Source organism: Sebastes umbrosus, chromosome 24 (genome assembly GCF_015220745.1).
Source record: "Sebastes umbrosus isolate fSebUmb1 chromosome 24, fSebUmb1.pri, whole genome shotgun sequence".
NCBI lineage: Eukaryota > Metazoa > Chordata > Actinopteri > Perciformes > Sebastidae > Sebastes > Sebastes umbrosus.
Genome location: NC_051292.1, coordinates 12,756,169 through 12,772,951, shown reverse-complemented (window position 1 = coordinate 12,772,951; position 16,783 = coordinate 12,756,169). Strand labels below are relative to the sequence as shown.

The 16,783-nt window shown below is 42.9% G+C and overlaps 1 protein-coding gene across 3 annotated transcripts in view; it reads left to right on the top strand.

The window, feature by feature from the left end:
• Window positions 1–16,783, top strand: part of nlgn4xa (neuroligin 4 X-linked a) — a 96,691-nt gene that overhangs the window by 72,521 nt on the left and 7,387 nt on the right. For all 3 annotated transcript variants that reach the window (XM_037762250.1, XM_037762252.1, XM_037762251.1), the window contains 2 exons: window positions 8,780–8,965; window positions 11,919–12,708. In XM_037762250.1, coding sequence (XP_037618178.1) covers window positions 8,780–8,965; window positions 11,919–12,708 — 976 coding nt within the window. The remainder of the gene's footprint in view (window positions 1–8,779; window positions 8,966–11,918; window positions 12,709–16,783) is intronic.

Genomic DNA, 16,783 nt, shown 5'->3' with positions numbered 1-16,783 from the left:
CAGGGGTCCGGCTTGTGGTCTGGGCTCTAGGGCTAATTCAGCTTTGTTAAGTTTATGTTCCTTTATTGTTGTCTTACAGTTCAAAAAAGAAATAATTGTTTGTTGTGCTACTATTTATCTTGTAGTTGTAGTTCATATTTTTTAATTGTGTTTATGATTCTATGTACAAAACAACTCAAAAGTGAAGTAGCTTTAATTAGCTTCACCTTGACCAGCTTTTAAATTTCTGCTTGAATGAGTTGAAACAGTTTGAGTGTGCCGTTAAACACACATGGCTTACTCCTCTCGCTGCAGCGTATACTCTATATCCAATATACCCTTTTGATCATGACGGTGTACTCCAGCTGTCGGCTCATTATGTGGTGTCAATTGCTTTATACTGTACTGTTGCTATACTGTCACTTTGTGTTAGCAGCTGCTGCGGTTCATATAGAAGTTTCAGAAGCCCCTGAACTGTAATAATGTTACATAATGAGCACTTTCAAGTTTGATGCTTGAGCTGATACTATTGTGTTACTACTGAAGGCAGGACTTTTGCATGTGATGGTATTTTTTCACACTTTTACTTAAAGGAACTGCATGTTACTTTTTACACATTGTTTTTTTTTACTGCCAGTGTGCGAACGGGTTGTAACCTAAAAAATGAGACCTTCCGCAACTTTCTGGGTTCCCTCTATTACCCTGTGGAGTGCTTCTAATGTGAAGAACCCGGGCCAGTTTATACCGGTAAAATCGTCATGCGCGCTCACGACTGCCTTTATTTTCCTACAGAGATAACTGTGTGCAACCATAGCTCACGTTCGGTTAGAAATGGAGTCCATTTTCGCCAATAAATGACCAGCCCCCACCACAACTCAGACTCCAACACAAACTTCACGGAAGCACAACAAAACAAAGTTCAAAAAATCAACATCGGCCAGTCTTTCGATTCATGGCGGGACCTTCGTTTACGAGCATAAGTGCGAGCAACAGGACGCTGACTGTTGCTGACTTAACGGCCACAGGTGTCACTGTTAACAAGCAATTTCTCATTCTTACAGAGAGTCCCTTTAAGTTAAGGAGCTGAATGTGTGTTAATGTGAGTGGTGACTACATCTCATCTGGATTTGATATAGCTGTCGGTACCTGATGTAAAAGCAGCCCTCGTTCCCAACCCGTTCTCACTCCCAACTCGTCAAATACCGCCATTTGGTAACAACAGTTTGTGAGGAACCGGGCTTTCAACTAACTCCAATGTAAACCCACCTGCGGCGTTATTCGACGATCGGAGCAAGTGACGTAGTATTAACAGCGTGAGAGTCTGCTCAGGGTGGCGGATGGGTCAAACAAACACAGGACTTTCTACCAGCAGACCGGAAACTAGAAGTAACGTCACGTCAGTCTTTAGTCATGTGACTCATCGGTAACGTCAACCACTATCGTTTCCTAACCTAACTTAAAACAGAAGTTTATTTTGAAAGGACACCATGCATGTAACGAGCGTATATTGACACGCCGTCCTTCGTCCGTCCAAATGTAAGTAAGAGGGGTACCCTGTGCGTTGGTCTCAGATGCCGAGGGGCGCTGACCAAGCGGCGGTATTTGACGAGTTGGTAGTGAGAATGTGTTGCCATACCACCAGACTGTGACACTCTCTCACACTCAGACGCAGCATGCATACATACATACATACATAGATTTGTATATCTGTGCCCGAAGCTGGCTCGTCCCAGATCAGCAAATGTTGTTTCCTTTGATGCTGTGAAACAAACATCTCTCATTGTCAAAGCAAACAACGAGGAGAAGCCTTGTTATCGAGAGACAAGTCGCATCTCATCAAAGAGCTTCTCACTAAAAATGAGGAAAAACCCAGAGAAGAACAGATTTATATTATTTACCTCTTCAAAAATGCCCCTGAATGATTAAGCTGGGCAACATCTGTGTGTCTGTCTGGCATAGTATGAACTAACAAGAGAGAATAATTTATAGGATGGAGGAGTTGATTGAGTCCATTCAAGCTGCTATCAAAGCTTTATTTCTAGTCTATAGTTAGCTGTTTATTAAGCTCTTAAAACTCCATCTGAGGTGACCTTAAAGAGTGATTTCACTTTGTGTCTGTCACCATCAAAAACCCAGGAGAAGTCTTAACCCATCAATGTATCTGTGACAATCACAAGCTACTGTTTTTCTGCAGATTTTTGGCAGCAAATGTCACCAGCTTTGTCAAAAATTAAAACAGCTCTTTGTAGTTACTAATATAGCGAGCCGGAGCAGGGCTGTAGCTGCTATTTAAAGCAAAAGAGGTCACGTCCTCTGTACTGTTTCTGGTAATGTGGGCGTTTAGAGTACATACACTTAACCCATGGTGCACTCTTAGGAATAAAGGTGCTAACTAGAACCATTTTCCGGCTTGCTCTCATTGGAGAACCCTTTTTTTGTAAAATTAAGATGAATCTTTGCTGTCCAAGCCGAGGGTCCACAGTCACACCACAGCGGGGTCATGTTCCCTCAGCATCATCCAGTAATAGACGGACGCGTTGCCTTCATTGGTTGGGTTGGTTAGGTTGGTTAGGTTTAGTCACGAGGAGTGAGCTTGGTTGGGTTTAGGGAACGAATATCAGCCAGTCAGAGGCAGAGTAGGGCCAATCAGTCCTTTGCCATAGTAGGAAAACATATTGCAACTGGGAACGTTCCACGTTCCAAGAGCCAGTCTGCCATGAGGGAATCAGAACGCCTAGAAAATGGATGGATGGATGGAACTGGGAAGGTCCAGTGACGTCATTCTGAAAATTAATTAGCCATGTGCTTGTATTTTCGGCACAATGGGCCGTTGGAACAATGGGCGTTTGTTGGGGTTGGGGAATAATGGGCCGTTGGAACAATAGCATGGCACCGGCGGAGGTACTGATCTGAGGGACCATAGACAACATGGTTAGAAAAACCCCCAGGAACACCTTTCACTTTTTCAGACACACTGATTTAAGAAATGCTCAATTAAGGGAGTGGACAGAAGCTGGAAGTAACATCAGTACTGTAGTACACCATAGACATGTATTCTTTCCCTAACATGACTTAATCACCTCCCACGCTGCCTTCAGCTTTGTTTTGTCTCCTCACTGCCACCAGAAGTAAGTAACAGCACACAGTAATGGGGGGAAAAAAAAGTTAAAATAGTCCCATTAAAGTGGTAATTAGCTGCGTAATAAAGTCACAGCAAGACAACACTGCAGAGCACGTGTTGTTGAACATGACTGATGACATTAGTCAAGGCAGCGCTGTGTCTCTGGGAGCTCTGTTTTAATGGATTTTGGGGACTTGGGGAGGTAAAGAGAACCTGCTGTATATAGAGTCTGAGAGGCAAATACAGTTTTTTCACAGGTGTTAATGATGATAGGAAAAAAATGACACTGGTGTCATCCTCTAAAATACCCTCAAATATGTGTAGTCTATGGAGACAGGACGCAGCCCAGCCAACCGCAGCTAATCTGCAGCTTAAGTGAGAAAAAAAAGAGACGTAGAGGAATGTTCACTTTTGTCTTTTTCAGTCATTATCATAATGTCAGTCTTAGTGTGACTCATTGCTCTGCTGTCATCCAAAATCTGCCACATGATGTGACCCTCAAATGCGCCGGCGTGGGCTGACGCCCTCTGACAGCTGTGCTGTGTTTGTTTCACTGCTGTACTGTCAGTCAGGGGAGGTTATGTTTAACACCAGGCGTGCCCCCTGTGTGGGCTTTAATGCTTCAGCCTAATTACAGACCTCAGCTGCGAGAAAACGCCTGGCTGTGATTGTCTTCTCTTCACCTTCCCTCGTCCCTGTGATTGTGCTCGAAGCCGGTCTGGCCCGGCACTGGTGGGCGACTTCACATTTGGTGTTTCGAACGTGGCTATGGCTGAGCTGAGCTGACCTTGCTGAGCTGATCCCAAGCCATTCCCTTCCCATCGTTTCCTTTGATAATTAACATTTCATCTGGGTGCCGCGGGACAGATTATCTTCTGGACAGGGAGCGCAATTAAGCACTATTACTGTCATGTTGTCAGTGTGCTGTGCCTTTCTCCATAGGACAAGATGATAAAGGACTTTTTTTTTTCCTTCCTGCTGTATTAGAGCAATAGACGCTTAAATGTGCAGATTTGCTGGTGTCACTTTATTTTTGTGATCATCTGTTTCCCAGATTGAGACATTAGAATAACAAGGCTTTAGGTAGTACAATTGTGGACTCACAGGGTGTTTGTGAGAGCTTTTATGCCCAGATGATGACGTCTCACATCAGTGCTGCGAATCAGAAAAGTGAGTCCACAACCCTTTAAAATCACCCAAGGTTATGCCACAGTCCAAAAAACACATTTCAGTTTTTGTGGAGCACCTTCTTGTGTCAGTTAGGAATCGTTTCTTGAGCTGCTGTTTGTCATGTTGACAAAATTGTCAACACACCAGACTTTCAACTGACTCCCAATGTGAGTCCATTAATGTCATTATTAGACGGCCAGAGCAACTGATGTAGTATGAAGAGGGAGAACGTCCGAGTAGGGTGGGTGATGGGGGCGGATGGATGGGTCAAACAAACACAGGACTTTCAGGAGACCACTGTCCGTGTCCACCAAAAGTCAATGTTGAGTTATTGTACGGTAGTTTTGTTACATGAGTTCCCGGTCTGTACAAACGGCAGTTCGCGTAATTGTCAGGGAGAGTGGAGCAGGTGCAGGAGATGGAACTGGAACTTGGAGAAAATAATTTTAGTTAAATCCTCAATGCAGGCAAGACAAAACTCTAATAACAAAATCAAGGATCCAACAAAGACTGAACTGAAAACCAGGACACATGGTGCCTTCAAATTTGGTGGTGTTTATCATGTTCACAAGAAGAGTCCACATGAACGCCCCCCTGTTGTGGTATTCACGACCTCGCAAGTGGAAAGTTTCCAAAAGCTCAGAGTCCACGAGTTGTGACGTGTTTGTTGACGTTGTCAGAAATGGCGGAGGCCTTGGAAGTTAAATATTTGGTGCATAATAAGTGAATATATTTTAATTTTAGTCGTATATTGTTTTTCTTCTTAATTTTATAATAGGTCTGAAGAAAATGTTGACATTCCAAACAACCTCATCCTATCCCTCTGTCATTATACCTTTGCATTTCCTGCATTATGTTATGCAAGCTTGTTAGCGTCTGTGGCTTCTAGATGCCAACAATAACGTTAATATTACGGTTGCCTAGCAGTGGTGTTCTTCACGACTTGAACGCCACGCATATAGTGTACACGACTTCCCGTGTTGTAAAAAACAAGCTCACGAGTTTCATTTGAAGGCACCATTAAATAAAAACTGATCTGACGAGAGGATGAAGTGCAGGTGGAGAGATGGGCGGAGCAGCTCAGGTGAGGGGGATGAGGTGATTAGGTCCGAGGAACTGGCAGGGAGCTGATTGGCAGGGGGAAAAACGCTGAGAACAAGAAAGGAGCTGATTGTTTGGGAAGAACTAACGAGGCTGATTCAGAGCAGGTGTGTAGATGGGCTGAACTCTGGGAGCAGGGAAGGACTAATGAGACGGATTGAGACAAGGTGTGTAGAGGAGGCAAAGGAGGGGACAGCCAGTACAGGAAACCCAAAACACAGAAAGCAACTCAGTCCGGTCTACAAAAAGTCTGAAGGCATCTGGATACAGTGCCATACTGTCACAGTAATAAGCATACTTATTTACTTAAAAAACATACTTATTCTAAAGGGGCTATATTATGCTTTTGTGCTTTTTTTCCCTTTCATTTAGTGCATCATATAGTTTTGGTGCATGTTAAAGGAAGGGAAAGGCTGCTCCTGAACTGCCTGAAACGCCTTGATTAAAGTCCTGCCTTTTTTTCTTCTGTAACGTGGTGATGTCACCAAGTAACAACTAGTTTGTCATGCCCTCAAACAAAGCTAGTTAAAGCAAGTACCTAACCAAGTACTTTTGTTGCATAAGTAAACCTAAAAACTGAGTAGAGGTTGGAAGTTGTCTGGAGAAGACTATGCATGCAACAAGTGGAAACTGGCATGCCACCCCCTGACACGTCCAAAACACTAGAGGGGTATCTGGAGCGTCATGGTTGGAAGCGTAGCCGACCAAACGGCGCTGCTCCAACCTGCTGATCGGCTTGTCAGGTCAGTCCTGATATGATTGGTTGGATTTGATTGGTGCATGCCTAACACGTATAAATGTTAATCTATAATATTCCAAATTAGGAATATAACAAAGCCCACAGCTTCTTGCAACTTTGAGCTCAAAAGGAAGATATCCGACATTTCTCATCTGTGATGTAATGACATTAAATGCATTGACTCATGAGGCTCTCTGGCCTGTGAACATTTCGTGCTCAGAGCTCAAGCGCTTGGCATTCTGCCGGGTCACCGTCTGTTCACAGAGATGCCGTTTGTGTCACTCACGCTGCTCCGCTGTCATCCGACGCTGCTACTTTTTTTTTTAACATTAAACTGTGTACAACAACATGCCGTGGCATTTAGATAACACACTGATGGTATTTTCAGGGAAAAAAAAAAAATCATTTTAAATTTCAACTGAGATGTTTTGTGCAGATTAAGTCAGTCTAGCTGCTCCAAATGGAAGAAATATGAGAAATAAAGCGACTGTGTCTGCTTTTTTCTGATGTCAGGTGAAAATCACTTTGTGTCTCCGAAATGTCAACATCAACTTGGTTCAATTTGGTCACATTTTGGATTTTATCCAGTCGGGTTTTCAGGTTTTGGAGGAATGGTTTTGGAGGAATGGAGCTCTGTCTGAATATTGATGTTGTATTATTTTGGCTGTTATAATAAAAGACTTAATTGGTGTTTTACCATTTTGTACTGCTGCCAATTCAGAAACTAAATAGAAATTAATTATATATATATATATTCTCTCTGCATTCATCCTAGCTGTACCACGGCCACTGCACCAAAATATGCAATTATTGCACATTTTCAAACTGTGAGTAGTTCCTCCATTTCTACGCTATTGTTACTATTTTTACTGCATTGTGAGAAAACACATATTCATCAATACCACACAAAAACATACAGTGATTTTGCCTGATATTGACGTAAGGCGATCACTTAGATCGTAGGCCTATTTGTAGAAGAAGACGTGTGTTGGTTCTTATTTTAGGTCTCTGATAAGTCTGTGTTTTTCAGACATTGTCCATAATGTATCTCTCGGCGCTAGGCTTAGTTATGCGGTTTATTTCGGGGACATCGTGCTTTGAAATGAAGCTTTGACTAATCTCCACACATCCTGGGGAGCGCCTGGTAGGCATGCTCCTCTTCCTCGGCTCCCTTTGAGGTGAAGGGGATGAGAAGGGAGAGAAAAAAAAGGGGTAACAGAAGAGAAATGTGAGGGACTGATGGGGGAGGGTAGAGGACCCGTGGTCATCCTACGGGGTCTGTGAGGCTGCCAGAGGCCTTGTAATCCTCCCCCACCCCTGCCCTCCTTTCCTCTCTATCATCCCCTCCACCTCACCATGACAAACCGGATCTGCTCTCTATCAAAGAGCCACAGGCTACCTCTCCTCTTTTTTCCTCCTTTTCTTACCCAGCAGTCCTCATCCCATTTGTCATTTACACTGCCTGGGTCTTGGTCAGCTCGCGGGGACAGCCCGTCGCTGCCAGGCTTGGCCGCCGAGCTCAGAGGCCTGGCAAGAAAGAGCCACCGGTCCCCCCAGTGGCAGCATTTAGAAAGCCACTTAATGGGTTTAGGCGCATTTGCTAATTTGTCAACAAGTTTCGGATGTGGCGCCCGGCTGCCAGGCCGGTTGGTCTGGCACTTGACTGGAGGGGTATCTCTATTGGCCGACCATTTCTGGAGCCATGGGTGGAATCAAATTCAAAGGCCTTTGCATTCTTGAGTATTTGCATGTTGGCACTTGAGGCAGCAGATCTCAATGCTGAATGGCTTACAAACAGGCTGATGTGCTAACTAATTATTCCTATTGTCCTGGGTTTTAATGCAGACAGATTATCAATGCAGGAAGGAAGACAGCAAATCATTTGTTTTGGCATATGTTGCACTGAAGATGATGGAGTCTAAAGAGGAAGCATGGCAGCATATTAGCAGAGCAGCGTCAATGTTCAGTCTGTGTCTACACAGATGTGTTTCTGTTTATCACTATCAAACAGGTCTGGAGCATTTAGGTTGAAAAATTTTAGAATAGAAATAGTTCCAACGGCATCTAAGAGTGCAAATGGTAGGAAGCGTTATGCATAATTAGTGTTACGATTTAGTGTTTCTCCACTGTAACGACCCAAAAAGTTTGAGAAACCCTGCTCTAGTTGTGTCAGCAGGACGGTGTATGAGGGGATTGAGTCTAAATCAACTACAGTGTGTGTTCATGGTGATGAACACGTCTCCCAGTGTGGCTCAGTGATGTGTTTTAATATTTTTGGGACAATAATAGAGCTCTATGGCACAGAGGAAGAAGACATATGAGGCACACACACACACACTACTATTTAACACACATGATGTCCGGCCTGTCAAGCAGGCTTTAGCTATTTTCTATTGAAAATAGTTGGCAACGCAGCCGCTATTTCCGGGAGTTAAGTACAACACTAATGCAATAATAACGCTATTATACACAGAGAGTATAACCTGTTATTTTCACAAAATACTGAAAACCAGCCAGATGAATTCCTTCTCCATTTCACCAATTTGACTCACTTAAACAGTGAAGGACGCATGATGGCCTCAAGGCTCATATACTGAACTCTCAGTCTTGATTAAATGTCTTTTAGAAGTAAAGTTGAGATGTGTTTTTGTTTTCTTCAATCCATCCAGGGTTTCTAAGCACAGGAGACCAGGCAGCCAAGGGCAACTACGGCCTGCTGGATCAGATTCAGGCTCTCAGGTGGATCAAAGAAAACATCCAGGCCTTCAAAGGAGATCCGAAGAGAGTGACCATCTTTGGCTCTGGCGCCGGAGCGTCGTGCGTCAGCCTGCTTACCCTCTCGCATTACTCAGAAGGTATGTCTACTTACTCACAGGCATCCGTTGCAACACAGAGATATGCTCGCCAACAAACGGCCTTTTTCATCATTTATGTTACGTATGAGTATCTACTCAACGTGGGCTTCACATCAAGAACATGTTCACAGCGAGCTCTGGAGCCTTGGTTTTGTTACCTTTTAAGGCACAATAAACTCTGGTGACACTAAGTAGTTATGCTCCGAAAGTCCTGAAAGTGATTGCAAACTCAAGTCTGGACTGATTGTCTGGTTCGTTCGCACAAAAAGGTGTATAAATGCCACGATAATGTGCAAGGCGTTTAGCATGCAATAAGTACGCCTTTCTTGATTTCAGCGTGTCATTTGTACGCCATGTATCCTGTACTGACTGCAATGCAAAGCATCCATGTATAAATGCTACAATAAGGGTTATTGACGTAGTATATAAAGCGAGAAAGACCACTTATGGTGGATGGGTCCAACAAACATTGAACTTTTAACCAGGACACTGGTGTTTGGAATCGTTGTTGATTGGTGTTTTGTTCTGTAAGTTACAGTGTCAGTGACGTTTGTCATGTGATGGTGTTTCTGTAGTTGTGTTACGTTGTTTCCGTACGTGTTTTACTTAGATTACTTACTAAGCGCAACCATGACATTTTCCCTTACCCTAACTAAGTGGTTTTCTTGCCTGAATCTAAGTTAGTGGTTTGTATTATAGTCATTAGAGACTTAATTTAAGAATGAAATTAATGTATTGACTTGGTGCAAATTACATTTTGGAAATCTGAAGAACCTTTGGCGAATTAGACCCCATGCATTCGTCCGTCATCCATTTTTTTTAGGGGGTAGTGATGCCATAAATAGTACACGAATATGGTGGCGGAAGGATGAGATGTGGAGCGAGGCCTCCGATGATAGAAAGGAACCCTGGGTGCCGGATGTGACGAGAACTGGAGGCGAACGGTCGCGTAGATTTCACACTGAAATGACAGCTGATAGCAGCGGAGAGGAGAACGGTTCTAAAGTCTGACAGCAACAATATGATTGGCTCACGGAGATCCTGGCAAATATCTGGTTGGTTTAACTGAAAGAGTGAACGCCCCATAGTCACCAGAAGCAAACACAAAGAAAACATCACTTTAGTACAAGCAGAATGCACTGAATCGCTCAGTAGCATCAGTTATTAAAATAGCCTGTCATCAGATTACTCACGGTATCATATTTGATCACCGCATGCAGAGACAACAACCAGAGCATGGGTTCATTCAAGTGTGCATTCTGCCCTCAGTCTGAAAGCATCAGAGGGTGGAGGATGGATTGTGAATTATCATACCGTGTTTGCATCTTTATTTATGTGTATTATGGACATTTTAAATTCTTTATCTGGCTTTCACAAATGAATAGTTCCGTGCAACTAATACAGCGAGGACAATCGCCTGAACCCATCTGTCAGGAAAGAAAAAGAAGATTTGGAGGATTTGATCTCAAAAAGTGCTGCTGTTGTTCTCAGGCCATTTTCTTTTCCGTGCACAACAAATACAGGGTTTGTGAAAAATGCACCTTCCCACAAAAATCTTTTTTATGTTGCTGGTAGAAGTCCATCGGGTTTACCTCAGACAATCAGAGAGGGAGACTTTCTATTTGCTCTTTTTGTCTTCTGTTGCAGTTATTAGGTCTGTTTCATTTTTCTCCATCCTGTACTTGAGGGAATACAAATGTCTTACTTTACATTTAGATAAAAGTCCTCATGTTCCGATGGTCAACAATCAGGCTGAGAGAGTCGACAAACACGCCATGCCTCGCCAAGCATTCGTGGTGATGCTGCTTTTTTTGCATCTGCTCCTGTAAATTGTAGCTCTGCTGTTGTTAAGCTGCCATGAAGACCGGCTCAGCATACCAAGATCATAACTCAGTCACTCTGCATGTATAGTTCTGAAGTTATTCTCTGACTGACTAACGGCAGCAGCAGTAAAAGCTCGTACTCTGCTAACCAGGCCTTGTGGGAAATGTCTGCTGTGTGCACAAAATATACTTTTCAAGTCGGCCTGGTTGAGTCACCACCACTGTGTGTTTGCATAGAGTATAAATAGAACAATAAAACACACATAATTCCAGTGTTCCTGGTGTATTGTGGCCTACTTGCTGATTGGCAGTCGGTGAAGCTCTGCTACCAATCATCCAGGATGTGAAAACTGCCTTAGGTGTTATCGTTGTTATATAATATACACAGCAAATATCTTTTATGTTCAGGGTTGTTCATTAGGGACACGAAGATGTAATGTCAGTATACTGAATCATCCTTTTATTTGCCTTGAAATGTTTTTATGCTGGCATGACAAGAAGAGATCTTTGTTTGACTGGGTTTCTCTCAGTGATATTTTTAGAATGAACTATTTATTAATACGTTATAAAACAAAGAAAAAATGATGACTACCAAAGTAGGGACCAATCTGATCTGATGGAACAGTATTAACTGGTATATATGCCAAATAGCAAAATTTAACTGGTTAGTTTGTTTTCATATAGCCAAACTAAATCATTAAATTCTAAACTGTATTTGCATAAAGCAGTAATGTTACCAAGCAGGCAATCACACTGCCAAGCAGCCAGACAGCTGCTGAGACACACAAGAGCCTCAGACATCCACCAGTGAAAAGGGCACTGCTGACATCAGTTTGCAGGATAGATCACTAATTAGATAGTCAGCTATAACACATTAAATAGCTTCAAAACGTACCTGCAAGTGGCAATTTTGTCATTTTAGATGCTGGTGTGGTCATTACGTAAGTTTGTTTGCATTGTCTCTCTGTTCCCCTGCAGGGGCTCAGCCTGCCAGGGCTTAACTGTCAATCAAACACAGACACGGCCCTTTAGAGGCTGAGATAATGATCTTTTAAGAATAAAAACTGTAAATGATGTATGTTTCCATGCTGTTTTGTTAATTAATTAATTAATACGAGCTTCAATCTCAGATCTGTTCCAGAAAGCCATCATCCAGAGTGGCACAGCGCTGTCCAGCTGGGCAGTCAACTACCAGCCTGCCAAGTACACGCGAGCCCTGGCTGAGAAGGTGGGCTGCAACATGCTAGACACCATCGACCTGGTGGAGTGCCTGCAGAACAAGAACTACAAGGAGCTGATCGAGCAGTACATCACGCCTGCAAAGTACCACATCGCCTTCGGGCCTGTGATCGATGGCGACGTCATCCCGGATGACCCCCAGATCCTAATGGAGCAAGGGGAGTTCCTCAACTACGACATCATGCTGGGGGTCAATCAGGGCGAGGGGTTTAAGTTCGTAGATGGCATCGTGGACAGCGAGGACGGGGTGTCCGCCAATGACTTTGACTTTGCTGTGTCGGACTTTGTGGACCATCTCTATGGCTACCCGGAGGGCAAGGACACTCTGCGCGAGACCATCAAATTCATGTACACGGACTGGGCGGACAAGGAGAACCCAGAGACCCGGCGCAAGACCCTGGTGGCTCTGTTCACTGACCACCAGTGGGTGGCACCAGCAGTGGCCACAGCTGACCTCCACGCCCAGTATGGCTCCCCCACCTACTTCTACGCTTTCTACCACCACTGTCAGAGCGACATGAAGCCCAGCTGGGCCGACTCGGCCCACGGCGACGAAGTGCCGTACGTGTTTGGAATCCCCATGATCGGCCCAACGGATCTCTTCAACTGCAACTTCTCCAAAAATGACGTGATGCTGAGTGCTGTCGTCATGACCTACTGGACAAACTTTGCTAAAACAGGGTGAGTGCTGCCGTCCTTTGTCCTTGTTCTTTGGGTTTTTATTGCATTTTTATTCATGTTATACCATCATTCGTATGAGAATTTATTCCTGCAGTATATGAGATACTTAGCATTCACTTCTGTATCTGAAATTGCACCCCTTCTTCCTACAGTCATCACTCAGCCAAACGGAGTAAAACACACTCTTTACTCTGTGCATTCAGAGAAAACATCCACAAACTGCTTAGAAATCACGTAAAAGCACCCTTTATACTATCAGACCTTGCTTCATTAATGATCACGTCTTGATTAGGGCTGTCAAAGTTAACACGATAATAACGCAAGATTGTTTTAACGCCACTAATTTCTTTAACGCGTTAACTCAACTTGCGTTTTCAGAGGAAGTAGTGGGCTCTTACAGCTAGAGTGAAGATACTTGTATCATATTAAACTAGAAAACCTGATGAATCCATTGGTCCCAACCATGTCATACTGGCTTGTCGGGATAGAGGCTAAATAATGCTACAAATCCGCGCTACATTTTGGCGAGGAAAAACTGTGGTGGCCATTTTCAAAGGGGTCGCTTGACCTCTGACCTCCAGATATGTGAATGAAAATGGGTTCTATGGGTACCCACGAGTCTCCCCTTTACAGACTTTATGATAATCACATTCAGTTTGGGGCAAGTCATAGTCAAGTCAGCACACTGACAGCTGTTGAGTTATTATTCTAAATGCAGTACCTGTGAGGGTTTCTGGACAATATTTCTCATTGTTTTGTGTTGTTAATTGATTTACAATAATAAATATATACATACATTTGCATAAAGCAGCATATTTGTCCACTCCCATGTTGATAAGAAGATTAAATACTTGACTAATCTCCCTTTAAAGTACATTTTGAACCGATAAGAAATGTGCAATTAATTTGCGATTAAATCTATCAATCAATCGACAAAGCCCTAGATTTGATGTTTCTTTAATATCAAAAGTAATCAAGTAATTGCTGTTGACATGCAAGGGTTCAAGGTTCCAATGCATTCATCCATAAACTCATGGAAATGACGGCTCTCTCTTCCTCGTCAACCAATTACAGAACAAAATAAGTACTAATTAAAATAAAACAATGGATAAAAACAACACAAAACTACATTTCACTCTAGAAACTGTTACAAAATAATGAATGAGGTAACCATTTATTAACCATTGTGACTGAATCCACACGTCCTCCCACCAGGCTAGTGGACTGACCTTCATCATACACAATTAAAATGACCGTTAACATCTACTATCTGATACTCCAAAGATAGACGTGGAGCGGGGGTATCGACAGGAGATTTGGTTATGATTAGTGTATTAATAATTAACTGATGAGTCAAAGAGATCAAGCGGAGGTTAATAAAACAAGCCCGATCCTCCCCCGGTGCTGCGCTATGCTGGATTTGATGAGAGGATTTGCTCTCTGTTTATATTTGGATCACGTTTTATGTTTCCGCGCACCTTGAGATTAGGTATCAGGGTGTTTGCAGCCCAGTCAAACTGAAAATTCACTTTAAGTTGAATAAATAAAGTCTTGATCAGCTTCATAGGCTGCAGCGTTCACTCCCCTCGCTCTCTGTTTGGCTTCCATCCAGGTGATGCCTGATCGGGGGATGTGGGGGGGTTTGGCTGCCTTATACACATTTTTGGAAAGGCTCTTTTCTCTTGCTTCTTTTTGAGTGTACTTCCAATAAAGCAGTGAGTGAAAGTGGCCGCTTTTCAACAAAATCTCCCCCACAGATCTCCCCACCGCTTGCTCAAAGTGTCCCATCGTGCATCCTGGCAGGTTGGTGTCTGAAAACACGCCCGTTCAGAAGGGGCTGAATGCTCGGCCTGCGGCGCTGCTGCTTTGCATCTTTCTGGAGGAGCCGCTCGTACAAAACAACTTCACACTCGACACTGAGCTCCCTTTGGGTCCAATACACCTGCCGTGACATGGTTGCATCACACAGCCAAGTCACGGCTACTCGTGGTCAGAAACGCTGGTGAAATACACTCTGGTTCATGGGAAAAAAACACCACTAAAAGGGCCCTAAACAGCTATAGATTTATTATGATGTTTAGATATGAAACATATTGAATGAAGTTACTATTCTAACTCATTGCACCCCGAAATAACACACAAAAGGCCCCCAAAGCACTTAAAATATATACTTACTGTGTACTTCAGAGTGTAGACTGACCCTGGCTGGTGATTGATCCAAACTGATCGGTGATTGAACATCATTGATTGTATGGGGTGACAGTTGGCCGCAGGGGAGTTCATAACGATTAGACGTTTTAGAGGGAACATTGTCACGATGGCACAATCGGCCTTCAAAATAAAAGTCCAGCTAAAGCCAGTCTTTCACTGCAATGTAACGTGACATCTTTATACTGTACTGTTTACCATACTGTGAGGACTTTATCCAGCAACATCTTATAAGTACAAAAAAATGTTTCTTCTCAAAACAAGCTAGTACGTGTTGTGGATTTCATAGTGGACTTGAGCAGAATTATCTCCTCAGCTATGATATACTGCAATAGGCAAGACTCTGAGGTACATTTCTTACGTTGACTCCCGTAACTGTGACAGCGCCAAGTATAAAACTGGCTGAACGCCACCCCAGCTTTGTGCCTGTATATGAGCAAGAGATCACAACATACGGGCTTGCTGATAACTCTGCTATATTTAGAGCTCACGGACAGTAGCGTTAACCACAATAACCAGCACGACTGTGTACTGTCAAAAGACACACACAGAGACTCTCTCAGAGGGAACATAACTGTGTTTTCTAGTGACTGTCGCAGCACCGCCAGACTCCTCCACACAGAAACCCCGTCAGTAGCTGCTCATGGCTGGTTACCTCTGACCACCAGCAGCACCGTGGGAAGCACAGCGTTACCCAATGCTGCACTCAGCGGTTTACGGTCAACGTCAGCGTCTGCTGTGTCTCCACAACCACAGTGTATGTCACCCTGTCTGGTTACTACACACAGAGGGTTATTTTGGGCTTGAAGACTACACATGTATTACATAAAGTCTGCTTTATAAACTCAGGGCAGGGGTTTTTATACATTTGGGTTTTTAACCTCTACAGTCCAAGGGTGCTGGAAGGTGAGGTTCTCCTAGACAGACATCCCTAAAATAAATCAAGAGTAGCTCCACAACTACCAGGTCTATATGCATGATATTGGTCTCTATGGATAGGTAAGACCTCAGAGAATTCATCCCCAGTGTCAGTAACATTGTGACTGTTACTACGCCTGAGTAAATTGTGATGAAATATAGGAAACATTTTTTATCCCGTTTTCTAGATTACACCATGGATAACACCATTATAGCAGTGATGCCATGCACAGAGATGCCACTGAATTAATTCAGCAACTCCTCGACTACAACTGTGCCAAAGCAGATATAAACAACACAAAGCACATCGATTCTACAAAGGTTTTAGTGAGGATAGGACCAGGAGGACTCTCCATTTGGCACACTTGGATACCCAAAGTGTGCCAAATGGTGTTTCTACCTCTTGAAAGGGAATCTGGCTCTAAAATACTACTGATATCCTCTACAGGAGGCTATGTGTACACAATGGAGCCTTTGGCCATGACATTTACCCTGTGCATCATCACATTCTACCATTATGCACAGTAGAAAATCAATAAAAAAACAACTAAATTGTATAATTTTGACTCCAAATGGAGTAATTTCATTATAATAATGAAATATGATCAAGTAGATAATACAAATAAGATCAATAACAATGTAAATAAGATAACAGAAAACAATCCAAAGTCAAGTATGTACATTCAATATAAATACAGTCAAAAATATTATGAAGTAAAACTACAATTTCTCCTGCGTTGATTTTGTAACTAAAATATTGAAATCATTGCCAAACAAACATTGTTTGGACAAAATACACTTTCACCTGGTACTGAGAGAAGACAAAAAGAGGTTCATAATTAATTAATGGTTTATAACATTAAATAATTTATCATGCAACAATACCAAATATTGTCTGCAGGCATTGTATTTGTCATTTTATAGATTAAAATATTACTCAGTAAATGAA